Source organism: Felis catus, chromosome C2, assembly GCF_018350175.1.
Source record: "Felis catus isolate Fca126 chromosome C2, F.catus_Fca126_mat1.0, whole genome shotgun sequence".
Classification (NCBI taxonomy): domain Eukaryota; kingdom Metazoa; phylum Chordata; class Mammalia; order Carnivora; family Felidae; genus Felis; species Felis catus.
In genome coordinates this window covers 74,689,901-74,717,041 of record NC_058376.1, presented here as the reverse complement: position 1 = coordinate 74,717,041, position 27,141 = coordinate 74,689,901, and the positions used below count along the sequence as shown (strand labels likewise).

Sequence of the window (27,141 nt, the reverse complement as noted above, 5' to 3'; positions counted from 1 at the left end):
GCTTTTCTCTGAGTCTGAGATGATTTTTACATAAAAAGGGTAAAAAGTTTTTATAACTGGATTTGTTTATATAAATATATCATGGTCATATGAAAATAATTTAGAGAAAATTAGAATTTTTAAAATGGGATCTCTGAATATGTCAAAAGGCTGAGTTACTTCCTGGACAGTTTGATAAAAGACATGACTCATCTTTCCACCTAAATTCCTTATTTACAGCATCAGATTACACTTAGAACTGTTTAGCGTTGAAATATGCCCACTACAACCTTGATGAAATTCTTGTGATTTTATATAGCAGATTTTATTTCAAAGGATTTTTTATAGATATTTAAATACAGTGTCAACTTAGATAAAATCTATTTGGGTTAATAATATGTTCAATCTACTTATTGAAACAGACTGCAGTTTTAAAATGCCTTCTTTGAAGAGGGGAGGATTAGAATAGTATAGCTCAGTTCCAAGTTTTTCTTTCTATAATGAGCTGTTTTATGATTTGTGAAATCTTTTATGATTGTCACCATATAAAACAAGTGATAGTGCTAGCGTCTCACAGACATTTTGGAATTTGTTCATCCCACCCTGGAAATGGAGTATCTGGGCACCGGTAACAATTGCTGTAATGTTGCTAAACTGCATTTCACCAAAACAGCATGGAAATTCTTTCATCGTTTGTTATATGAATGTTGTACCAACTGTTAACTAGGGTAGTGTGAGTTTTGGACCTTCCTATCAATTGCTTGGGATTTAGAGCTTAGTTTTCTTTTTAAATTCTTGTTCACTAAAGCCTGAATTACTTTTCATTCTCTGTGCACATAATCAAAGAACCCTTGATACCCAAGAATTAAAGGGGCATTACAAATCATTTCGATCGCTCTAAGGTCTACGGTCTTTCCCTTCTGACTTTACAATACATTTCTTTTCATTTTTATATAAGAACCTGTTTATATCAGAAACTGTTTATGAATGTGAGCTAATATTTGAATACTTTCGCTGTGCCGGGATTAGGCTGTGTGCCTTATATGCATTCTCATAGGTATAGTCATTTGTCTTATTTTATAGATAAGGATATGGAAGCCTAGAGACACATGTGTAGTAAGTGGGAAAGCAAAGATTTGAGTCCAGGTCTTTAACTACTGTGCTGAACTAATTTGAGAAAAAAAACTCAAGCCATAGAAAAATATAATTACATAAAATGTAGTCCTTTACATTTGGAAGGTTATAGTTAGCAGTATCCTTTGCAGAGTGGGTCAGAAAGACATAGATAGTAGTGATTTAATATTTAAACTTTGAAAGGACATGAAAACTTTGATAGAATTGGAACATCTGGGTAAGGGGACACTAAAGTGTTTACTAAAGTAAACCAAGCCACTGACCACATTGAAGGGGTTAATTTTCTTTATATGTCTTGTGAGCATGTCTCGAAGTGTATTCTGTCAGATTCCACTGTTGTTAATTAAGTAGTTTGTAAGTTGCCCAAAATTCAGACACAGCTTTTCAGTGTGATGTGTTCATGCTTAGAGTCTTAAGATCCTCTTGTAATAGATAGAGAATCTATATTTGAGCAGAATGGCTGTTCTCTAAGTTGAGGGGTTTTTGAGCTGGTCTGGGAGCATTGAAATGTGTAATAATAAATTTGGGTGTATTGCTTCCTACTTTTTCTACTTTATATGAGTTGAAGATGTGCTTCAGTACAATCTTGAGTAACTTCATTACATCTCATTTACTAATGAAAGTGAAAACAGTGATAAACTCCTTTACTTGGGCTGCCATTGCACAGGCTCATTTCAATGATATAGTTTGATGCCCTTAATGTTAAAAATATTAGAGAGCCTGGTAAATTAGAATTTTCCAATATCCGCAGCTTTTTTTTCTCCTGCAGTTGATTTGCCCTGCTGACTCCCTACACGAGGTGGCAACAGCTGGCCTTTCACTGGAGCCGGGGGATTAGGGAGCAGGAGTCAGCAGCGGGCTCGCCTCTCGCCTCTTTCGACTGTTCTTTATTGTTTGATGCCTGGGCATCTCCCAGACAGCCAGCAATTGTTTCTTAAAACTTAAAGTTTGTTTCTCTTGCAAGTGTACAATGCTAGTGGGGCTTGTCTTTGTGTCTCTTCACTCTCCCAGTCTCCTCTTATAATCCATCCTGTGCTTTCTCTTGATAATTAGAAAGGAGCAGAGTTGCAAGCTTTGTCTCTTAGTGTGCATAAGATTCAGTTTTGACTCTAAAACCTTAGATGGGCATTTTCTTTATCCCCAAGCTACCAGATACTCACTAACACATCATTTTTATAAGGAAAACTTTGTTCCTTATTAATACACTAGTGTATTTTTGAAATTGTGGTGATAAAAAGGGCGTGAGAGCAGAATGAACCAGTGCTGCCATTTTAAAAGCTAAAACCAGAAGAGAAATGCACCATAACTGCTTAAATCCAAAAAGGTCCTTTATTGGTATGGCATGGGGAATGGAGTCAGTGGTACTGTAATAGCGTTGTGTGGTGACGGATGATGAGCGTGGTGTAACATATAGATATGTCAAGTCACTATGTTGTACACCTGAAACTAATGTAACATGTGTCCCAACTACAATTAAAATGTTTTTTAAGATTTTTTTTATTAGCTCTAAAACAGAATTCTGATTTATAGGGTAGTTAAGAAATATCTTTATGCCGTGATAAAACTTGAATAAGAAATAGTCAGAACATATCTAGATGGAACCCTCAGAATGATTTTGTTGTTCTTTATTTAGAAAGGAGGAATGTCAAGATACTCTCCAATTAAATTTCCTTTGGTTACTCCACATTCCTGGACTTCTCCCACACCTGCCATATCCTTGAAGGCCATTATGGATCACAATAGTGGCCACGAAGTAGTGTGAGGCTGAAAATTATCCTAGAACATGATTGTTATACTCAGAATCCGGAACTTAAAATTATGAAAAAGGGAACTCCCATCTAAAACTATTTTTCCAGAGTTAGGGCTCTGGCATGCAAATTTTAACACGTCTCCATAGGGAATTTTTCTCTGCTCCACCACCATCCACCCTCCTGCCCCCAGATCTGTACTCTAGAGGGTTCTTCCTGTTCACAGCAGTAAAACTGGTCGTTTTATTAATTGGGATAAAATTGACATATATCTTTTAGTGGAGTCTTAGAAACTGTATGACTCTTGAAAATTTGTTCGGTTATTTGAACTGTATCTGTTGTAGCATAGTCATTTTGTGTCTGTCGATACAACCAAAGAAAATGAATCTTAAAGGGCACTGAAGAGAAACGAGTGGCATTGAATTGTAGAATTCTGAGTCCATAGGCCCAAAGAGGGTTTGGTTTTTATTTTTAAAGTCTCAGTCACAGAAAATAGGATAAAGTGCCTGGGAGGGAAAACATGAAGTATTAAGGACCCCGTAGTTTCACTTACATCTAACCACTGCAACTGCATTTCTTTGGCCAATAATTGCCAAGACCTCAATACTCTTTGTCTCGTCTCTCCTTGCATCTAGCACATTTCTAAGCAGTCTTTTCCCTTTGTCTCTTTCTTATGTCTCTCACTGTGCCTTCTTTCAGACCATTATCATTTGCTCCACCAGTATTTTCCCTCCTCCCTACTTACTTACCTTCCTCCAGAGATTAAAAACCTTACCAAGGTACTGCCAGTGTTGTTTAATTGAGCAGAAGGCAGACTTCCCATGGTAGGCAAGTGTAAATCAACCAAAATAACCACTTTAAGAAAGAAAAAATTTTGAGTCTCTTTTGACCGATCAGTTCTGCTCAAGTGATTTGGTTCTTTCATAAACTCACCATACCTTGTATTGTATATATTGTAGGTGTTCATTGACTGTTTAATCATGACCTTTCCATACGGTTTCTTCAGTAGCCCCCTCTTCCTGACTTAAAAAAGAGGGAGAAGGAAGCTAAGTCTTCTCATGATAAGGAACCTTTCTTCCACTCTGTCACCCAGAAAGCTGCCCTCTCATTTCTCTTGTAGAGCAGCTTGCATCCTCTGCTGCATTCGCCCCTGTACCCACCCCTGCACCCACCCACTCCCTTGCTGACATCTTGTGATAAAGCTTTCACCCCTAGTGAAAGCACTTCTTTCTAAGTCACCAGTGATTTCCTAATTGCCAGTGCATGCAGTTCACTAAGACACTTTCATAATTGTTTGTTTGTTAGGCATTTTTTAAGTTCTAACTTAAACGAATATTTTCGTTCTCTTTAATATTCGTGTACTTTTTGGAATGGTTTTTAGTGGAAATGAGTATATTTAAAAAATGGAAAGGTTGAAACAGCTCTCATTTTCATACAGAATAAGGTAACTTTCTGTTTTATGTTATCAGCATTTGAGGTCTTTAAGGCATCTGTGCAGGGTAAAAGCAATTAAATTTTGAATTTTGCGAACTTGTGAAATAATATTTTTCATAGTAAGGTGAAATTGACAAACTAAGGAAGGTGGTGAAAGATTATTTTTACCTTGAGTCTGCGTAGGTCAAGTAGACCCTGCTTTGTGTTGTAGCCAGAGAAGGAGAGAGACGACACGGCACAAAGAATAAAGTAATCCTCAGGGAGAGTCCTCTGTGTTAGAGAAGTAGTTATTTACACACAGAATACCACATGATGAGCCTCAAAATGGGGCATTTAGAATCAAGCACATTTTTCATGGCCTAACTCTATCTTTTAAAGAGAGCATTGAAGGATATTGATCAGTTGGTACAAGATTAAAATGACATTTACTTCTCTGTAATCTTATGTAGGCTACTGGTATTCAGTGCTTTATTAGCAAGTATATTCTTTTTGCCTTAAACTCACATTTTAACTGATTAGAAATAAGAACAAAGATAAGAAAGGTCTCTTCAGTAATGTATCGATTGAATTGAGTTGATCATTTTGAAGTAGGTTTTATTTACATGTTGTGATATATGTTTATGTGTATATTCTAATGTATAAAAAAGCCAATGTACACATTTTCATCTAGAAATTAGGCTTTTTTTTTCCTAGCTAGTATTTCTTAACCACTTCCTTACTGAGAGTCTAGAATGAAGTAACATCTTTAAAGTCGGGATTAAATTTTGGTGTTTTTTTTTTTTTTTTTTTTAATTTTTTTTTCAACGTTTTTATTTATTTCTGGGACAGAGAGAGACAGAGCATGAACGGGGGAGGGGCAGAGAGAGAGGGACACACAGAATCGGAAACAGGCTCCAGGCTCTGAGCCATCAGCCCAGAGCCTGACGCGGGGCTCGAACTCACGGACCGCGAGATCGTGACCTGGCTGAAGTCGGACGCTTAACCGACTGCGCCACCCAGGCGCCCCTGTGTTTTGTTTTTGAATTATGTTTTATGTATTCTCTCCATATCTAAGATGGAAATAAATGAAATCTAGTCATTGAAAACTAAATCTAATCACAAAACAATCTACTGACCTGTGAACAGTATGTTAAAAAAAATAAAATTAAGCAGGATTTGAATAAATATTTTTTTAAAAAACTGGGCGAATTGGTGTGCGCTAAACTGAATGAAGTGTGCTACTTTATGAAGTAGGGGTCTCAGGGTAGTTGGGAGAGGGGAGCTAAAGGCAAAAGGAATTTTAAGTTTTTACTATTTTATACATTCCTAAACTGTTGCTTAGAATAAGCATAGGAATAAGCATAATTCAACATTGCCTTAGAAATTTCATATTCTTAATTTTATTGTATTCATAGAAACGACAAAGCTAAGTGACCAAATACTTTCCCAAATAATCTCTCAGTGATTGCGATGCCAAGAAACACTTCATGGGACTAGATAGTAATTGCTCCTCATGGGGTCATCCCTTAGCATTTGAGATTCACTGTGCATTCTTCGGATTTCCAGTACATGCCCACTGTGGATCTGTCATGTGTAAATGAATTGAAATCTTCGTTGAACTGGTGAAGTTTTCAAGTTTGTGCAACTCAAGTTTGTGCAAAGTACTTTTCCTAGTATTTTGCATTGTAGAAAGGAGTTTGCTGGGTTTTATTCACTTCAGTTAGATCTGTTTCCTGGCTGAAGGAATTCAAGTCTTTTTTAAAAACCTTGCCTGTTTAGTCTCCTTGAGGTAACACTTCATTCTCTGAATCATAGGTACAGACTGCCTGTCTTTACCAAGTACTACCAGGATTTCAGGTGTCTGTTTCAGTCCTTCTTAACTGTGACAGAGCCGGTACATATATATATGCATTGTGGAAAATTAGAAAATACAGATGGCAAAAACTTTAAAACCATTGCCACTATCGAGAGATGACCACTGTAACATTGTATTCTAACAAATTGTTAAAGTTTATGTATTTAATTTGAGAGAGCACACACAGTGGAGGGGCAGAGAGAGAGGGACCCAAAGAGAATCCCAAGCAGGCTCTGTGTTTGAGCCTGATATGGGCCCACACTCACCAACCATGAGACCATGACCTGAGCTGAAGTCAGAAGCTCAACCAGCTGAGCCACCCAGGCGCCCCTCTAACAAAATCTTTAACGTAGTCTTAGTGACATAGTTTCTGCACGTTTCTGGAACACATTTTTCATGAGACCTCAGGTTGGCTTCTACTTAACACCGCCAATCTTCCCCTTACTGCCATCACTCCTGCTTCTGGTGTCTCATTTATCAGAGCAAGCTCAATGTCTCCTCTTTTTCTTCATATTAACTTATTTCAGAAAGGTTCACTGAGAAGTATAAGCAGCATTAGTAAAAATAAAACGTGTGGTACTAGTTACTTTAAGTAGGCCGTGGATTCCAAAGGCTGTATTATAGCAGAACATATTCAGAAAATCACTCTTCTTTGAAAGTTAATCCCCACCTATATCCAGGACTCTGGCACTTCCCATGTGTGCTTATGTCTTCATTGTGTCTGTCCTTCCTTCAAAAGACGCTCCAGTCATCCCCACCTTAAAACTATTGGATTGATTCTTCCATACAGTCTACCTACCTTTTTTTTTTTTTTTTTTTAAATGTTCATTTTTGAGAGCGAGCACGACCAGGGGAGGGGCAGAGAGAGAGAGAGAGAGAGAGAGAGAGAGAGAATCTCAGGCAGGCTCCACACTGTCAGCCCAAGAGCCCAGTGCAGGGCTCGAACTCATGAACTGTGAGATCATGACTTGAGCTGAAATCAAGAGTCTGATTCTTAACTGACTGAGCCACCTAGACGCCCGCTGCAGTCTACCTACTTTTGGTCTTGATTCACTTATCCAGAAAAACCTTCAAATGTTTGCCTGCTACCTCCACTCTCAACCGTTCACTTTCTTAACTTTGTAATCTTTTCTCATTTCTACCGAATTTGGTTTTTCCAAGATTGCTGACAGTTAAGAGAAAGCAATCAGCCAGGTGAGCCTCTTATGTAATTGCAGCATTTGGTACTTTGGTATCCAAATCCTGCTTGGAGCCATACAACTGTCTTAACATTTGTATAGAGCTTTGCACTTTACAGAACGTGTTATGTCTGTCCATGTTTGCCTTGTAAAGGCATATGAGGCTTATAAGGTATTATCCCACATTGTTCAGATGGGGAAATTAATGTTCATTAAGGGAAGTGATTTAGCCAGTCACATAAATATTTATAGCAAAGCCGGAGCTAACAACATGTGTTAGAGATAGTATCTTTTTAGATTTGTTTTGGGCTTCTGTTCGTCTTTCGTCTTTGGGTTTGTGTTTGTGGGTGACTACAGATAACTGAGGTAATATAATTTGGCTTCCTTTTTTAATATTATTTTCACTGTGCTAGTTTTTAAACCTGTTCTCCTAAACTAATCATTAAGAATCTAGAACATTGAATTTTTCTCCTAAAGACATATGTAATGGTTTCATTCTTCAAATAAATATATACAGGTTTATAAATCTGTGTACTCTTACTGCTTTTTCAATGTTGTGATTTTCCCTTTCTGTAGAAAATAAGAAATTGTGACAAAATTTAAAGGTGATTTTCTAAATTAATGAATATGTAAAACTAATTCTGGAGTTCTTTTCATTTCTCTGAGCCTTATTCTGACTTCTGGACCCAGCATCAGCAGTGATACTTTTCTGCAGGGTTGTAGTAGAAGTAACTGAAAACTTAGGGAATCACCCTAACAAAACATGAATGCCCGCTAGCTCTCCTTGTGACGGGTTTAATAATAATCTGTTGTCCTGATGCAGCATTATAGTTAACAGATACAATTGTATTTCATTTTTGTTTTTCATCTCGCTTAATTCATAACTTTATTAAAACCCGCAATTTTTAGTTCCATATTTTTTCATATACTTTTGGTTTGGTTCATAAATCAGAATTACAGTCTCCGTTCTCATATTCTTTTCTTTTACTTTAAAAATTACATTAATGAGCTGACTGTTTAAGAATCATTCTCATGATTCATTCATCTGTTACGCCTCCTTTTAAAGCTTCAGCACTGAAGGTCTTTTGACAAACCAATATTTATAACAGTTTGACAGCAGGATGAGGAACAGCGTTTGTCTTTGTAACAGCTTGAAGAAAGACCCTTTCCAGGACCCAGTCATGCAGTTACAATCTTGACCTCTTTCTTACGCTGGGAACATACATACAGCAGCACCTCCCATGTGTTTTCTTGTCCCATTGACTGTCCATTCACTTCCCATCTGTTTTGCAGTCTTAAAGGAACAGAAGGGGCCCTCTTCTTATAAATCTGTCTTTGCAGGTGATAAATGATGTCCTGTCTCTTTAAGGGCTGCCTGGGTGGTTTTCCTTTTTTTAAAATGTTTCTACTTTCCACCTAACAAAATTCAGAGTAAGATACACTTTTAAGTATAAGAAGAAAATAGAAAAGAAAAAAAATGATGGATTATTTTAAACCTTTCTTAATTGATTGGGACCAAAAATTTTACTGGTCATTAGGCTAGGCTTTTTTAATCATCTCAACTAATTACCTGAATCATATTTAAATTTTTTTTTTATGTTTAGATTTTTCTATGGAGACAAAAGGAATGCATTCATTTTGAAATAGTGTATTTATTTAAACTTTTTTGGGGGGAAAAATAAAGCAATGTATCAATGAGTTAGCATATAAAATAACTTTTAAAGATTTTTTTTACCATAATTTGAGTTAATAGATAAAATTAATAAGGCACGTTTTATATACTGGATACAGAATAAAAATTCATGGGAGGTGATTATTAATCTTATGGTAGAATCTAACTTTTACATTAAAAAGACAATCATGAATCCCATAAAAATTTATTATTTTTCTTCCATTGCGGAAAAGAAATGCTTTAAGTATACATATTTATATCATTGGATTTTCTAAGCATTAAGCAGAAATAAAATTTTTTTTCTCCTATGCAGAAATCACCTATAGAAGGTTAATGGGACAAATATTGTCCCCCTCTCAAATATTTTAAATTCCTGATCTTAAAAGCATTACTAGCATAAAAAGACCACTTTTCAAGTATTATGGTATATTTATGAATCAGCTCTCTAGTGGTACATCTTCTGTGAACTAGTGTGTTAGCTTATTTATTAATTCCCCGCCTATTCCAAAAAGGATTTGAGGCAGCTTGCAAAGATCTATCCTGTGCAAAATGTAAAAATGCTTAATTGGAAAGTTGAATGAAGGAAAGAGAAGGTTAAGGCAATTTGAAATAATGTGAAACGTGGGATAAGATTGGTACCCCCCTCAAAATACTTGGTTCAGGGGTTCTTCCATTTTGCAGGTAACCTGCAAATGTAGCCCTGAGCTTCCTAGACAGCTGAAGCAAAATGGAAAGCAGAGTTGATTATGGGATTTATGGTGGCTGTCAGACAAAGCAGTTGCTTCGTTGAAGCATAGGTGTTCCTGGTACACACACCTGAGAAAAAATTCATCTCTGCTCACGGAAGGAACACTGAATTATATGATACAGTAAACCAGATGACTACATATGATCATTAATTTCATGGAGCTTTTTACTATAATGTTCCTCATTGTAGGCTAATCACATAAGCAGTTCTAGGTGAAATCAAAATGACACAGTCCAGATACATAGCTATTTGGCTTATGTAAAGATGGACTTACATAGTATCTAGCATAGTATCTAATATCTAGTGTCCCCCATACAGTCTTCCATAAATATTATTTCCTCTTGCAGCTCTGAGCCTTTTAATATCAGGTAGCAGAGAGTTCAAGGTTTCACGCTCACTGACACTGACACACACCTGGAATGGAGCTGCTCAATTAAGGGCAGATCCATAAGCATTAATAGTTAGCTGAGATGTGAGATGAAATTACGATTGCCATCTACTTAAAAAAGTGAAAGGCTTAGTCAGGGTCGAGGCCTAAATGTAAGCTGCTCTATGTTCGTTCATACTGAAGTCTTTGGAGAATTTTAATATATCAAGAAAGTATTTTAAGAGGTTTTGATTATATCAGCCAAAAGAGCCTGGTAGAAATGCTTGCAGTTAGGAGTTAAAAAGAGAGAGGTAGAGAGAAAGCTGAATTTATCCACAAGTCACTTTGAGCTATTTATATATTCATCAGACTTAAGCTGTGATTTATCTCACAGACTTTCTTAAGGCAGCTCTTTCTAAATCATATTATTTGGGGGGGGGGGTGAGGGTGGGTCTGATTATAGCAAATTTTTTTAAATAAATTTTTTTAAAATGTCATCTTTAATGTTTGAATTATGTATCGGGTGAGTAGATTACTCAACAGTGAGTGAGTGAACAATGAGTTCATGGACATCTATTGCTTAGTGAGTTCTGTGCTAGACTCAGTGATTTTAAATGATGGACTTTTTTGTATGTAGATAATTCATGCAAGCAGTCCCACATTGATTCCTGGGGAAAAAAAAAACAGTATAATCCTGATCTTTCTAAAATGAATTATGTAGTCTTGTGAGAATAATATTGTCATTTGCGATTGAATTTTTACTAGGAGCTTAACATCAAATAAATTAAAAAATACTAAGGAGTAAACAAGACAATTAAGTTTAAAAAGATGTAGTTAAAACATATGATCGGTTAGTATAGTACATTTCAGTCCTAATGTAAAGCATTTTGGGCTTTGAATTCTGGACAGATTCCCTCATTTTATAGATAAAGAGACCAGGGCTGTGACATGACTGTGATCATGAAGTTAAAGTCACAGATGGGTCTAGAAGCCTGGTTCTCCTGACCACATTATCATATAGCTTTTAACTCGTTATGTTCTCATCTTTATAAAATCCATATAAAATTACTACCCCATTGATTATTAGGGTGTTAGATAAGGGATTTCTAACATTTGTTGTCATCAAACACTCCTTTTGTTATTGTGTACTCCTGTGAAGTCTGTGTTTTAGAAGATCTGCCTATAGTAATATACTTACATTCGTTTTCATTAGGAACATAGAGTTACAATCCTATCTCCTAATCAACCTAAAAAATAATTGTTGCAGACTAGATGTAATTCTGGCAAAAGAGTTCCATTTGAACTTTTGAAACAAAATAACCCAGAGGACTCTGCTACCACCTTCAGCAGACCCCTAGAAGTCAGTGACCCCACCCAGCTTTAAAATTACCATACCAGTCTCAGACAGCTTTCCAGAACATAGGAGTCTCCTTTTTCTGTAACGAGCAGAAGTAATTCTGTTCATCCTTGTTAATGAGTCGATTTAAAAATAATCATAGCTCAAGAAAAAAAAAGAAAAAAGGCTCTTTGTAGGGGGAAAAAAACTACAGGACCAAGATTCAGAAGAGAAGTGTTAGGGGCTCCTGGGTGGCTCAGTGGGTTAAGCATCAGACTTTGGCTCAGGTTATGATCTCGCGGTTCGTGAGTTTGAACCCCGCGTCGGGCTCTGTGCTAACAGCTCGGAGCCTGGAGCCTGCTTCGGATTCTGTGTCTCCCCCTTTCTCTGCCCTTCCCGTGCTCATGCTCTGTCTCTCTCTGTCTCTCAACAATAAATAAATGCTAAAAAAAAAAAAAAAAAAAGTGTTAGATTTGGCTACACACCTTGGATTGTCGCTTTGCTGCTTCTTCTCGACTATAAAAGGTGCACATTTTTTCTTGTGCTAAATCTAAGATTTTGACTATCTTAAATCTTAAGAGTTAACGTATCTTTGAGAATCTTAAAGCTTGTCTCTGGTTCACCCTTTCTGTTTGTTTTCTTCCCTTGTTTCCTTGTACTCTAGATAATCCCTTTAAATACGGAACTTCTAAAGAGCACTTACAGTAGGATTGTCTAATAAAAGGCAAGCCTTTTGATGAGCAACATATATTACATGTTAAGAACTTTTTAAAATTTTCAGTCCTTTAGTGAATAGCTTTTTTACAGCAAAACCTCACCTCCAAGGTGTCCTCAAGTTTCACTCTAAATGTGTATACAGCTTGTTATAAAACAGTTCTGTTAAGGTACATTGTGATCTGTGGATGTGTGGTTTGCTTAAGGTACACTGCATTAGTTTGCAGTTTGTTTTTCATGCTTTCTTTAAAAACATCAAAAGTTGTAAAAGATTTATTTCAGTGCATGTGGTAGTGTTTTGTGTGTGATTCTTTGTTCCTATTCTAAACTGTTATTAACCACTGAAGTGAACCTTCTCCCAGGTTTGGCCTTTTGGTATTCACAGTGTATTCAAAACCTAATTACAGATTAGTCTATATTTGAGACTTTTAGAGCAAGTATCAGAAGATTCAAAAAGAAATTGAGAGTAGCACTATCATTTCATGTGGAGATAAAGAAACCCAAAACATGAATGGGTGCCAAGTCATCTGAAGAAAAAAGGGAAGGACCTTCATTCACTGAGAGGGGCGGTTTATGAGGTGGGGATTATGGGAATATTCATGACTCAATCAAGAAGCACAATGAATTGATGTCTGAAATAGTTCATCTTTTAAGTAAACATTGGATAATTGGCAAGTAGACTCAGTATTCACTACATGTAGAATTGCCTATTTCAGAGCAGAAATAGCAGTTCAAACAGAAATAGGAGTTTGTTCATCCCTTCCGGAGTTGGTTTAATTTATCAGGTTAATCTGAAATTTTATAAGGGTTCTCCAACTATAAATATTTAAGGCAAATGTTTAATAGAAAAAGGAGTTTGCTTTATAATTACCTTTTGCTAATCTGTATGCACATTTCTGTGGGCAAGTAGTTTCTAATGGCAAAATAGTTAAGTACAGTAAGATTTTGAGACTTGAAAACACTTTAACACTGGGACATTAGTGTTTGGAAGGATCAGAAAGTAGAAAGTTTTAGTTGCTGACATTCAACTTTGATTTTTATGAATAAGTCTTGTTTTCTGTGTGCAGCCGGATGGCATAGTTAGTATATAGGAAGTGCTGAAGACTTTTATCAGAATTTGAAATGAAGGAATTCAAATATGGGAAATAATGCTGTTTATTATCTGTAATATAGCTCCTTTGCAAAGAACGAAAGCAATATACTTTCTAAAGCTGTGTGTGTGTGTGTGTGTGTGTGTGTGTGTGTGTGTGCAGTCAGCATATTTTGGTCTTCTGAATAAGGTGAAATAATTAAATTGAAATTTCTCTTTCCACTTACTGTATTGTGAGACCTGAGTATTCTCTGTCCCGTGTTGCTTGTGTGGTTCGAGTGACCCACCAGCTTTCCTGGATCTTCATTGTCAATGTGTATGTACCCTGCCTTCTGTTCCCAGGCTGGCTCTACACCTTGTGCTCCTGGCTTCTGCCCTCTTGGTCACTGGTATAACACCCAGGAAGTCTGTTGAGTGATTTTTTTTTTTCTTGATAACCTGCAGCCTTTGTTTTCTGTACCATATTTTTGGGAATTTCATTTATCGTTTATCAGGTATTTGTTGAGCATGTGTAGTGAGTCAGACATTGTTGTAGACATTGAAGATGCTGAACTTTTTTTGTCCAGTTTCATACGTTTGTATTGTTTTCCAAGGGTTTTTTCAAATATATGTAGGTAATAATATTTACTATACTTTTCTTAGTTATTTCTAGGCACAGAACTACTTAGGAAGGTGCTTGGTAACTATTCCATTCCCTCATTTTTACCACAGTATGTCTTATCTCAGGTAAAAGGTAAAGCTCACAACAAATACCCTTCAAATAATAGCATTTGTTTTGTTACCATTTAGAGTCTGTATCTGGTAGCGGATCTAGTATGTTTCCAAATCAGAGAAATGTGCACAAAGCTAACTCTGCAGGCTTCAGGTCTTTGTCTTCTGCAGGGACACCTTCAGGGCTGTATGAGGACCAAATGAAATGTGGGATTTAAAATCACCTCAAACATAGTAGATACTTCATAGACTCAGCATGAGGTAGGTAGGAAGTGATCAAGGAATTCTTCTCAAAGGCAGGACAGCATTTGTGTCCCCATATCACTGCATTAAGTACATTGTATAAAATGAAGGAACAAAGAAATGGATTTTTAAATTTAGTGTAAAAAGGGTACATTTATCACAGTTATTCTTTTTTCTTTTTTTTGTTTTTTGTTTTTTTGTTTTGTTTCTTTAAGAGACAGAGAGAGCGAGCGAGCATGGGAGCAGGGGAGGGGCAGAGGGAGAAGGACAGAGAGAGTCTTAAACAAGCTTCACACCCAGCACAGAGCCTGACGCAGGGCTCTGTCTCACAAGCTTGAGATCAGGTCATGAACGACAGTTAGAGTCAGACGCTCAACCGAGTGAGCCACCCAGGTGCCCCTTCTTTTTTCTTTTCACATTCACCTCCACCGTCTCCTCTCTTCTCCTCTCCCCCCGTTACCTCCTAGTAACTTACTTAAATGCCCTTTGTGTCATTTTTGACATTTCAGAGTATGTTGGCACGGTGCCCTGATATTCTAGTTGAAAATATTTTGTAAAAACAGCTTTTTAAAAGGAAAATTTGGCAATTTTATTCTGTGGTCTTCTTATTAATCAGACAGTCTTTTAACTTTTATTTAGAAAAAAACATATCGCTTATCTCTAATTTTATAAGAATTTGAATTTGATTCAGACTCCACAGTTAGACACCTGCATCAGAGTGGCTCTTGGTCTGTCAATACAAGTAGATCTTGCTCTGAACTCTCTCTTCTGAGTGATGCTACTGAGCCACCCAGTCCCAGATTGTGCAGGATGGAGGTCATGGGCAGGGCAGAAGGATGGACAGAGCTGGCCCTGCTTGGACTCAGGTCGTGGAGCAAACAGTCAGAATTCTTCTCATGCAGTACACCTTTCCCAAGTAGTATAGTTCAGTGAGATGGTTAGAGGAACTGCCATGGCTTTAAGTACCTGTTTTAGATTTCCATATGTTGTGCTATTTAAGCCAGATGATTTTTTTTTATTTTTTTTTTAATGCTTGTTTATTTTTGAGAGAGAGAGAGAGAGAGAGAGAGAGAGAGAGAGACAGACAGCGTGAGCCTGAGTGGGGGAGAGGCAGAGAGAAAGGGAGACACAGAATCTGAAGCAGGCTCCAGGCCCTGAGCTGTAAGCACAGAACCCGACTCAGGCGCAAACCCACAACTGTGAGATCATGACCTGAGCCGAAGTCGGATGCTTAACCGACTGAGCCACCCAGGTCAGATGATTTTTTAAATACCTTGTTCATTTCCAAAATTCTGTCAGACAATTTAGAAAACTCTTTTTCTCCTACTGTCCCCTTTTTAAAAAAATTCTTCAGTTGATGAACTGCACTATGTAGAGCTCTCTAAATACTCATGAAGAAAATAGGTGAAGCTCTTTCTAAGCAACAAGATGAATTAGTTTTAAAAATAAGAATGTGGCCTTATTTTGAGAAAGGAAGTATGTTTACCGGTTTGTTGACTTAAAAAATAGTACAGACTGCCAAAAAATACAGATTAAACTTCCAAGAGATAGGTTGGGATTATTGGTTGGGTTTCTCTAGTTTACTTTTACATAAAAGGAATTATTGTTGTCTCTGTGATAACTGTTATCATGTTTGCTCAGTAAATAGTTGAATTAAAACAGTATGGCTTTTTTTTTTCTATATAGATTTGGTGTTAGTCTCAGATTAATACCAAGAAGTAGTAGTGTTAAATTGCTGGGAAATGAAGATGAAGACATTATGTTCTTTATATGCAGCCGGATAGACTTTGTCGAGTTCCTGCAATGCTCATGAGAATTCATAAAAAGGACAGTTCTTCCTTTTATTGGCTGCTCATCAAAACTGCTGTCCCACTGATAGAAAGGAATACTTTATGTCTTCAATTGCAGATTATTTTTAAATACAAAAGATAAAATGTTGAATATTAATGTACTTTATATGATTTTTCTATAGATATAAAGCAGAATGCTTTACAGTTTTGCCTCTAGATCAATAGCTTTGAACCAGTCACTTCACTTTAATTGGTAATTCCCACTAATATATAAAATTGTGTTAAAAGGACAAATATATATATATATATATATGTTTATTTATTTTTGAGAGAGAGAGAGCACAAGCAGGGGAGGGACAGAGAAGGAGACACAGAATCTGAAACAGGCTCCAGGCACTGAGCTGTCAGCACAGAGCCTGACACGGGGCTCAAACTCAAAAATTGTGAGATCATGACCTGAGCCGAAGTTAGACGCTCAACCGACTGAGCCACCCAGGTACCCCACCACAAACTATATTTTAAAATGGGAGTTGCGTGATTAAAGTAAGCAATGAAGTAGAATAAATCATGACTTCCATTTTTTGCATATTGGGAGATTGACATGTCCTGTGTGTGAATAGTTGGTATTTGTGAAAGAAATCTTTATATTTCAGAGAGAAGTTATAGATCTTATTTGGAAGTCTGCAAACATGAAAACATAAAATCAAATAAAATAATGTAAATCTGTCTTCAGTGACTTTGAGGTTTTTGTTGTTGTTGTTTAATACATTTTTTAATGTCTGTTTATTTTTGAGAGAGAGAGCGCAAGCAGGGAAGGGGCGGAGAGAGAAGGAGACACAGAATCCGAAGCAGGCTCCAGGCTCCGAGCTGTCAGCACAGAGCCCGACGCGGGGCTTGAACTTAATGAGCGGTGGTGATATCATGACCTGAACCACAGTCAGAAGCTTAACCATCTGAGTCACCCAGGTGCCCCTGACTGTGGTGTTTTTAAACTTTATACATTTATAGCTAGGAAAGTACATTTGTATGTATTTTTAAAGTGTTATTGCCCTTTTAATACTTGTTGCAGATATTTTCTACAATTTCTTTTGTCTTTTAAATTTAGGACATTTTGACATATAAAGTGTACATTTTAATGTGATCAATACTAGTAATCTTTTCCTTTGTAGCTTTCTCCATTTATCCTAGAAAGTCTTTTTCCAGTCTAAGGCCTGTTAAATACACTCCTGTATTCTTTTTTAATTCTTAAAAATGGTTTCATTGGGACACCTGGGTGGCTCAGTTAAGCATCCAACTCTTGATTTCGATTCAGGTCATGATCTCATGGTCATGAAATCGAGCCCCACGTCAGGCTCCACACAGTGTGAAGCCTGCTTGGGATTTTCTGTCTCCTTCTGTCTCTGCCCTGCCTCCAACTTGTGCTTGCTCGCTCTCTCTCTCTCTCTCTCTCTCTCTCTCTCTCTCAAAAGAAATAAACATTTTTTAAACAATTGTTTCATTATTTTATATTCTCCTCTGTTGCAGATATTGCTAACCGAGTCTTTGGTTGGACTCCAGAGAATCTGAGAACTCCTTAAAATTCTATATGCAATGATATATGTGTCTATACGTACATTTTTCTCTGTAACATTCCGTAATTCTTATTACATTCTCAGCGGGGTCAGTCATAAAGCCCATATTCCTCCCCTTTCCAAAAAATTGTTTACTATAACAATCCATTTGAACATTTTTTGGATCTAAGGTGATACGTGATGCTAAGGTAATTTTTGTCCCTTTTCCAAAATAGTTTAAGTATCCCAGACAGTTTATTGAATAATTCTCTTCAAAGATTTGTGATGCCTTTGAAAATAAATTCACTTTTAATTAATCTAATAATCTTTTTATCTCCACAGAGAAAGTTAGAGAAATTCAAGAAAAACTTGATGCTTTTATTGAAGCTCTTCATCAGGAGAAATAAATGGTAATAAGTTAGTAAGAGCCTTCTTACTGCATTCATACTGACTAAATGCAAAATATATACTTTTTAACTTATTATAGTTTGTCATTGTACATGACTATATCCTGCTTGTTCCTGAATAATAATTTTAATGTAATTAAATAATTTTAAAGGCAGGAATCTCTGAAATTAATTCTAAATTTCATATGTACAATGTTCCTCTTGAATACTTGATTGCCTTCTGGGTGAACTAAAAATATCCTCTAGAACTCATTTTGAACAGGGGAAAAGTAAACAAAGCTAAGATATTTCATAATATGCATGTGGCTCATAAGTTTTGTGCATGTAAATAATCAAACTGTAGCCTTCATGATTTTATTTCTCATTGTTCATATTCAGTGGACAATGATGTGTATGTTAACTTGCAAAACATTTTATTTGGCTTGACTAATAATAATTGTTCTTGATTTTATTCTCTTATGTTTAAAACCATTTCTCCTGTTTAAAGTAACTCAGATAGCCTTAGAATGGAGTACTCTTCTGAATGTGTGGACTCTTACCTAATTCTGTAGTCTGGCATTGTAAGCATGTTCCAAATAAAGTATTGTATATTTAAATACAGATTTCCCGTAGTAGCATAGTAAACTGCTAATTACTGCTGAAGAATTATAATTAGTAAGTCCTTTGCTTTTATTGAAGAAGTTGAGAAAGGGAGGGTGCTCTAATTAAGACATTATCATTTCTTTAAGATATTTAATTAGTCACTTTATCTGTGAGCCTTTCCCTGTAGGCAGCCTGCAACACAGTCAGAACTGGAAGGAGTATTAAAGTAAAACATTCCCTCCCTAGCTGCATTCATTTCAGAAAAGGCCCTGTGACCAAACTACGTGTTTTCCTCTAAGGGAGGCACAGTACATTTGAGAAAGCAAGCCAGAAAAGGAAGTGCAGCTCAGACCACTGTCCCTCAGAACAGCATACCAGCAATAAGTGAGAGAGGGAGAAGTTAGAAAGCTTTCCAGTAATGTTTTATTACTTGGTTTTGTCTCTCTCCCCTAAGTTAAAACAGATGTATACATGGATGTACACAAAAATGTATCCAGAGAGTAAATATCAACCATCTTTGACACAGTCCAAAAAGAATTCATTGTTTTCAGGTATCTGTGTTCATAAATGTTTTATACAACTTCAGTGTATGAAAATTTCCTTTTAAAACCATAAAGTTGTTATGATACCTTCCTCCTTGTCATAATTACTATCAGTAATTCATATTAGAAATAAACATTTTGAGAGCCTTCTTGATTTGGAGATTCTCCTCTTCAGCACCAAAGTTCACTTGATATTTCTGTTTGTAAATGTGGTTTTGGGGGGAAGGAGATTCATGAAAATCACAGAAACCCCATTAAAAATATAAGCTTCATTTCTCTCTTTAATGAAATGAAGAAGCCTAAAGGCAGCCAGTGTTTTACATAATAGTGTCACTACCCTGAACTGGTTAGTGTGACATCTAGTGTTACTGTTGCTATTGGGAACATGCCTTTTCCTGCCAGAGAGTCTGTCTCAAGTGGAGGCCAGGGTAGTCAGAAGAGCTAAGTTGTGATAATCTGTGTCTATGAGGAAACCATCCCAGTTTTCTTTGTTCTTTACTTGTCTTTAGTCTCTACAGCCCTTCCTAGCCCTTGGGTTTTATAACCCTGTGAACTATTTGAATATTGGAAAGATCAACTATTTTGTACCCTGAAAATCCATTTAAAAGAATAAATGTGGCAAAATTGTAGCCTTGCTTCATTCTGACCATTTTATAAAGTTACCAGTCACTTTAAAGAATAGTTTTTGTGTGTGTGTGTTTTTTAAGTTCATTTATTTATTTTGATAGAGAGCGAGAGCAAGGGAAGGGCCAAGAGAGAGGGAAAGAGAGAATCCCAAGCAGGCTCTGCAGTGTCAGCACAGAGCCCAATGCAGGGCTCAAACTCACTAACTCTGAGATCGTGACCTGAGCCAAAACCAAGAGTTGGACTGAGCCACCCAGGGGCCCCTGAGGAATAGTTTCTTAATGATACTTTTAACATGTGTTGAGTTCTTCAACCTGATAGTTTTAAGTAATTCATTCTGATAATTGCTGAAGATATTTATACCCAGCACAGCCAAACACAGATTCCTTCTACCAATCAATTTTAATATGTTTTTAAATTTTTTTTGTAAAAAACTAATGACAGTATTTTTTAATTCACACGTTTAATAAAATTGTCACATTGTTATAGTAGGTGATATTTTAAATTTCATAAAACTAGCGAACAGGTAGTTAAGCTTCAGTATTTTTTTATGATCATGCAGTAATAAAGTTTATTTAGAAATTTTGCATTTGTCTCCCCATACCTTAATTTATCAAATGTGTTTATTTTTACAGAATCCTACTCATAATATAATCACCTCCGCATACATGTGAAGAAAGAAAACTCCAAAGTCTTTTGTCCTGCCTTTTTTCCTTCTGCTATTCCACCTTTCTAAACATGAAATAAAGTCATGGGGTAAAACTACTTAATGCGTATCAGAGGCACTTTGACCATCAGTTGCCTTTTGAATGCACGAAGAGTGGAAATGGCATTAAAATCCATCTTATTGTATTGAAGTGACACATTGAGACAGTACAAGTGGTGTGGCCGTTAGGTTGAGCCCTTGACGATAAGAAACTTGCTCTCCTGCTTGTGTCATTTGTGGTGGCACTATTTGTGGTGGCACTCGTTCACCTAATTCATTAGCCGGTGCTGCTCAGAGTCCGTTTCTTCTCTGGGGAAAAAATGCCAGGTGTTGTGAAAAGCTATCAATTGTATATAAAGTGATGGTAACCCGCTAACTTGTTGTCTGTATCTGTAAATGTTCTTCATCCAGAAACTATCTGATTATGAAAATTCAGTCCACATTTATCATGTGAAAGAGAACTCATAAAGAGAAGAACCCCTCAAATAGGTTAATTTGGATTGCAGCAATTCCGTGTGCATTCAGTGGAAGAGAGCTCAGCCTTCCCTGACAGCTTAGAGAGCTGCCTGGGAAGCTAACTCAGCAGCAGCTTACCTGTTTGCTTCAATGGATGTTTTTGTACTTTCTGTCTCCATTTGAAGTTCATTCATTTTGGATGTGGTATAGGTGAGCAAGGTTTTCGGTTAACTTTGCGGGGGGGTGGGGGTTACCTGTTGACAGAGCTGTTGGATTGAGACACAGGATAGGGAAGATAAAGAATAATCAGTTGACTAGTTTTATTAGACTGTCAAGCAGTTCAGGGAGGCAGCAGGAAAAGGCTCTTTCATAAGAGTGCATTATTTCAACAGCATGTTAACCATCTCCCTCTTAGCTGAACTTTTAAAGAGAAACATAAAATTGGATTCATTACAGTTTAGTTACAATACCTTCACAGCATTTTTGTGTGTGTCATAAATACTTTTTTATTGGCTAAAGGACTTTAAAGCAAAGAAGTATACCATTTTTGACTTCAAATGTCTTTCTCATTTATCTCTGCTCTTTGCTTCCATTTTGTTAAGCCTTTAGTATTCTAATAAAAATGCCCATTGTGTGACAGTTTTTTACAGTTTTTTGGAGGTTTTTTTTTTTTTGAATTCTGTTTTGATAACAGTTCCCTTGCTACCCTACCTTTTTTTTTTTGATTTAGCATCCATAGCATTGTGATTTCTCTTGAGATCTGATGACACTTAATATATAAGGTTGGAAGGGTAGCGCAAAATATTTCAGAAATCAAGAGTTCAGTATATATTTGTTTTATACTGTTTGATAAGATATGTAGATCCAGGTTTAGTCAGCTGGTAGCAGTGTATATTGTTATTTGGTGGATGAGGAGTCTAGAACATTTCATGTGTCTTTCAGCTCTAGGGCTAGTAGGGGAACAGCAAGGGAGTACCCTCCCGTGCCCCCCGCCCCGGGTGTTCTGTGCCGAATGTAGAGGTGACCTGACTGGTAAACTCTCTCTAACCAGTGCTGCTTGCTGGTAACCCCTCATTGAAGCAGACACCATGTAATTATTTTTTTTGTAGTTGTAAATCATAACCACTTTACAACTACAAATCTATTTCCAAAGAAATAGGACCGTGTTTATTTGTATGTGCTATGGATGGGGAAAAAATGCCCTCAGCTATAATGTGTAGATTTTTTCTAAGCTAAAGGCCGATGTTCAGTGAGACCTTTTATCACATCCCTTTGTATAAATTTAAGAAACGGGGATGGAGAATCTTCATTTCTCTGAGATCAGTATCTGTAATTTAAACATATAAATAGATGATTAAAAACCCCAAATAAGAGTCCAGACCTCCCACATCCCCCACAGTACATGTAGATGTTACATGACTTCTTTCTTTCGTGGACTACATACTTTTTTTTTTTTTCCTTTTTAGCCTATCTCATTCTAAGCATGCCTTTTTTTTTTTTTCTCTTGAAAGCTAGGTTGATGCAGATGTTATTAAAAGAAAAAATAAAATTCGGATTCTCAACAGTAAACCCTGTGTGTTGTGTCTGTAGTCCAAAAATTACAAATGATTCAAATTTAAACAGATCGCTTCAGAAATTCAGCGTACAGGAGTTAAATTCTAACTAAACCAGGAATCCTTTGTTTTTCAGGTCAGAATTTGCAAAGAGTAGCGTGAACAAAGCTCTGTATGGGAGACTGAGCAACTGTAAATAAATTAGATCTAAAATTTACTTGGTCAGGGTATCAGTTTTAAGAATCCGTTCTCATAGGCAGTGCACAGTGGGAAACAAGTGGTCCTCGCTGCTTCAAGTTGAATCAGCTAAGCTATGGCCACAGGTGGAGCAATCAGCCTTTCTTAGTAGCTTAATTACATTCTCTCCTCTGTGCATTATCCCCCCTTTTCAGGCTTTACTCCAATGGACTCCTTCCCACAAATAATGTAGCCCCAAGTACAAATGAATAGCGTAAAAATGAGGAGGGAACATTGCAGAGAGCGGTGCTTCCTAACCTTATAATTTGGGAGTTTTACATGTGATGAAGAGAGAGCGTAGGCTTAAAAGACAAATTCCTTAGCTAGTTTATAATCTTATATTTATTTTAGATGTATCTATTTGCAAAAAGAAGGACGACATTTTAGTTTTCCAGTAAGGGATCAGAATGATGCTTTTTATCTCTGTGCTTTTTATCTCTTGTTGGCTGTAGTTTTAGGTTCTTTAGCAATATAGAGATGTGCTTGCAGATATACTCACTTTTGGATGATCGTGGCTATGTGTTCAAATATTTAAAACATAACCTTGTTTTTACTTGTTCACTGTGAATGAACTCTGTATTTTTTAAAACCTTCACACTACATGTGGATGTTACTGCGGTTTCTGTTTTGCCTGTGCTTTTAATCTAAGGTCATTTGTGTAGATTAGTAATTAAAGTAATTTAAATCATGTTCTAATTCTATATTGGAGAGCACCTTCTACGTTTTCTCTGTGTTAACGAAGGGCTGAGAGAGAATGAGACCTTTGCAGTATAACCAAATTCATGGTCTGATAAGCCTCTTAATGTGGCTCTTCTCTGAATACTTACATTTCACATGCTTCACATTTCACAGCTGTAATCCATGGTCAAACAAATGCCTTTTTTTTTTTTTCGTATCTTGATACTTGTCAAACATTTTGGTATTTTTCTTTGATAAAATTCATTAAAAATGTCTTTTAAGTGGATTTTGCTGCCACGGCCGTCATTTTCATTAATGATGCTAGCATGTTCATTCGTACAGGAGGCTTACTAAAACGTCATGCCTAAGTCTTAAAAGGGAAGGCAGCTTAAGGATCTCTTCCATCTATCACCTTTTTATGAACACCCATTTCTCATTTTTGTTTTCTTCCCAGAACTTTGCTCGTAAAGGATGCTTATTAAATACTTGTTGATCACTTGGTATGTAAAATAAGTCAGAGTGTAGGTGTACCTTCTCCAAGATTTCTATGGCTGGCCAAAGTCAAAACTAGGGAAAGACTCAAAGTCATGATTGCTTCAATAAGTAAGTACATGGTGGCTGGAGTATGGTTTATTTCTGGTGAATAAATGTCAGGAGACTCTGAATTCCTTTGGACGGTTTTATAGAGAAGAACACATTTGAATCATGTTAGCATGTATTTTACTCACCACTGTTAACAGATCAGTCTTAGGATGAGGTGCAAAAAGTAGTTCGCGTTAATTTTTTACCCTTTGTACATTTCAAGTTCAAAGTCTTCGTGTGTCAAAAAAGCTTGAAGAATTTAATAATTTGGTTTCTTTTCATGCTTCCAGTTGAAGCATTAGTAACTTTTTTTTTTTAATTTCTTTTTTCAACATTTATTTATTTTTGGGACAGAGAGAGACAGAGCATGAACGGGGGAGGGGCAAGAGAGAGGGAGACACAGAATCGGAAACAGGCTCCAGGCTCCGAGCCATCAGCCCAGAGCCTGACGCGGGGCTCGAACTCACGGACCGCGAGATCGTGACCTGGCTGAAGTCGGACGCTTAACCGACTGCGCCACCCAGGCGCCCCAAAGCATTAGTAACTTTTTGAAAATCATTACTTTTTTTTAGTTGAAGTACAGTTGCCATGTGATGTTAGTTTCAGGTGTGTGAAGAATTCTCTTTATCCAAGTCAAGTAGCGGTCATGCGCTTGTAAATAATACAGATGTATTGTTTAACCGTATTACAAAATATATTTTAAAATAATCAAGCATACCCAATTTGTGATAACTAAAATGGTCACTTCCTGCCCATATTAAACTAAGCAGATAGATGCGGAAAAGATGAGTGCAACAAAAATTGTCAAAGATTAAAAAGCAGAACAGTATCGGGGCACCCGGGTGGCTCAGTCAGTTAAGCATCTGACTCGGTTTTGGTGCAGGTCATGATCTAACTGTTTTGTGAGTTCAAGCCCCATGTGGGGCTCTGCACTCACCGTATAGAGCCTGCTTGGGATTCTCCTTCTCTCCCTCTCTGTCTCTACTCTCCTGCTCACATTGTCTCTGTCTCTCTCAAAGTAAACATAAAGAAAGCAGTATCGGGAAAGTTGAAATGTAAGTGATCTTTACCCTGAAAAAGATAGTTTTATGAAGTAAGGGTAAGGAAAATGTACATTATAAAGCACTGGATTAAATACACATCTTGAAATGATAGAGTTGAGTTACTACGAGCTTGAAAACTGAGAGCGAGTACAGGAGCACTCCCTGAGATTCTTGAGTTGGTGTTCACGTTCTGTAGGACCAGTGCTGAAGTTCTTTGGGGGTCAAGTCACTGAGGAAGAAATAACTTTTCAATGTTTTTAAATCCATTGTCCATTCTTTGTCGTAAAGAATTCTTAGCCTGTTTTGTTTTTAATTAGTCTAGGTGTTAGCCTGGATCCTATCTAGGTATTTGAGAAAATTCAAAAATCTAGGGGGTTTTGTTTGTTTCTCAAAGTTTTTCAAGAGCGTGAAAGTGAGGGAGAAGGGCAGAGAAGGAGAGAGAGCCTTAAGCAGGCTCCACACTCAGTGCAGAGCCTGATGTGGGGCTCGATCCCATGACCCTGGGATTGTGACCTGAGCTGGTATCAAGAGTTGGATGCTCAACTGACTCAGGCACCCCCAAAACCTGTGTTGTAAAACCCTGTAAGCGTGAGGCCCCACTGTAGACCCAGTCATCATGCCGTGACACTGTCAGCTGCCTCCCACAGAGGGGTACCTAATGGCTGGGTTACGAATACAGTTCGCACTACTTAATGTTTGAAGCAGCATATCTGTTCTGCAGCTTACTTTTGGAGTGACAGAATCACATAGCAACAGCATGGAAATTAGAATTTTATCCACTTGTCAGAAAATACAATCATGGTTTACATGATCTAGCAGCGCTTGCCAGCTCATGAGACCTCTAACACTGGTGAGATAGTATGTAGAGAATAGGCTGACTCCACCTCCTTGCTTTCCTCAAGTTTTTCTGAGGATTGGCCAAATCATCAGGAAGCAAGACTGCCTGGATTACTGACACTCACCTACTTCTTAATTTCTCTAATATGCCCTTGGCTTTCACAGATGCTATGTGATGTACCCACTTGCAGAAAACACACAGCGTCTTTTGCAGAAGTAAAACCTAAGGATGTGTCTCTGTTATCGTTTAACTTCATTAAAGTAAGGATTGCTAGACACTTCAGGGCCAGCAAAGCTTCCCACTCCTGATAAATGGATATGCTGCTCTCCTTCTGTCAAAGAGAACTCAAGACCTTAACCTGTTTCTTTACTTCAGCTGCCAGAAATGCTGAAATTAATTGACCTCTTAAGGAATTAACCTATACATTCTCCTGCATTCCAGTTTTGGTTTGAATCTCTCTTCTCCATATGTCCTAACATGGAAATAGTCCCCCATCGTTAACGAAGTGCAGTGCTTACTACTTCTCCATCAAGAGGTGTATTTGTCTAGGGGGCTCAGGTCGGAAGTTCCCACACTTGCACCCGCCTTATCTGTGCCTTGAGAACACAGCACACACCCAATTACAATAGGGAACCTGCCTCCTTGGGTAACACTAGCAGAAGGAGGAGGTGCCTGGTGTGTGTTGGGAGAAAGGTGCAGATATAACACACATTACTAAGGGCTCATTACAAAGGCCTTTGCAGGACTGAGCACACAGCAGAGAAGTGTACTGTTAGCGTTTTGGGATCTGCCTAATCCTATCTTGCCAAAGATTGGTCCCATGAAATTTTTGTTTTTTCTTTTAAATTTTGGAGTCAAGAATCTAGAGCAAAGGAACCAGTATGTCTTGTGTTTTGCATTCATCATCACAGGCAGTATTATTTCCATGTTTTGAATGAGGAAGTTGGCTCAGAGAAGTTGTAAGTAACTTGCCCAAGGTCATTCTAGTGAGTAGCAAAGTCTAAATTCGAAAACAAGTCTGGTTACAAACCTGTGTGCACTTTGCAAAATAGGCTGCCTCTCAAAAATACTTTTAGAACAGTGAACTTATTTATGAAATCAGGAGTACGCTGAGCACTGACACACCTAGAAAGTGTACAAGGATTAACCCTAACTGTGTGAAGCTGTTACTGGACTATAAGAATGGGGGTCCCTATGGGGTCCTAGGGGACAAGGTGATACTGAGATTCAGGGGGCTCTAATCTCATGTCTGCCCCAGATCTCAGATTTCAGGAGTAGAAGTGAGTTCTTTGTGATTTTTTCCTCAACATGTTAATCATGTTAATTTTTCCATCTTACCTATGCTGATTCTCTAAATTTTTTGGA

At 37.2% G+C, this 27,141-nt stretch overlaps 1 protein-coding gene across 8 annotated transcripts in view; it reads left to right on the top strand.

Moving 5' to 3' along the window:
• The window catches only part of OPA1 (OPA1 mitochondrial dynamin like GTPase), an 85,957-nt gene extending 65,192 nt beyond the window's left edge, over positions 1–20,765 (top strand). For 5 of the 8 annotated variants that reach the window (XM_003991770.6, XM_011285874.3, XM_011285875.3 and 2 more), the window contains 2 exons: positions 17,871–17,938; positions 20,319–20,765. In XM_003991770.6, coding sequence (XP_003991819.2) covers positions 17,871–17,935 — 65 coding nt within the window. In that variant the 3' untranslated portion in view covers positions 17,936–17,938; positions 20,319–20,765. Of the gene's footprint in view, positions 1–14,116; positions 15,254–17,870; positions 17,939–18,971; positions 19,069–20,318 lie in introns of those variants that run through there. The other 3 variants (XR_006585157.1, XR_006585155.1, XM_045037124.1) reach the window with 2 other exon arrangements.
• The last annotated feature ends 6,376 nt before the right edge of the window (positions 20,766–27,141 follow it).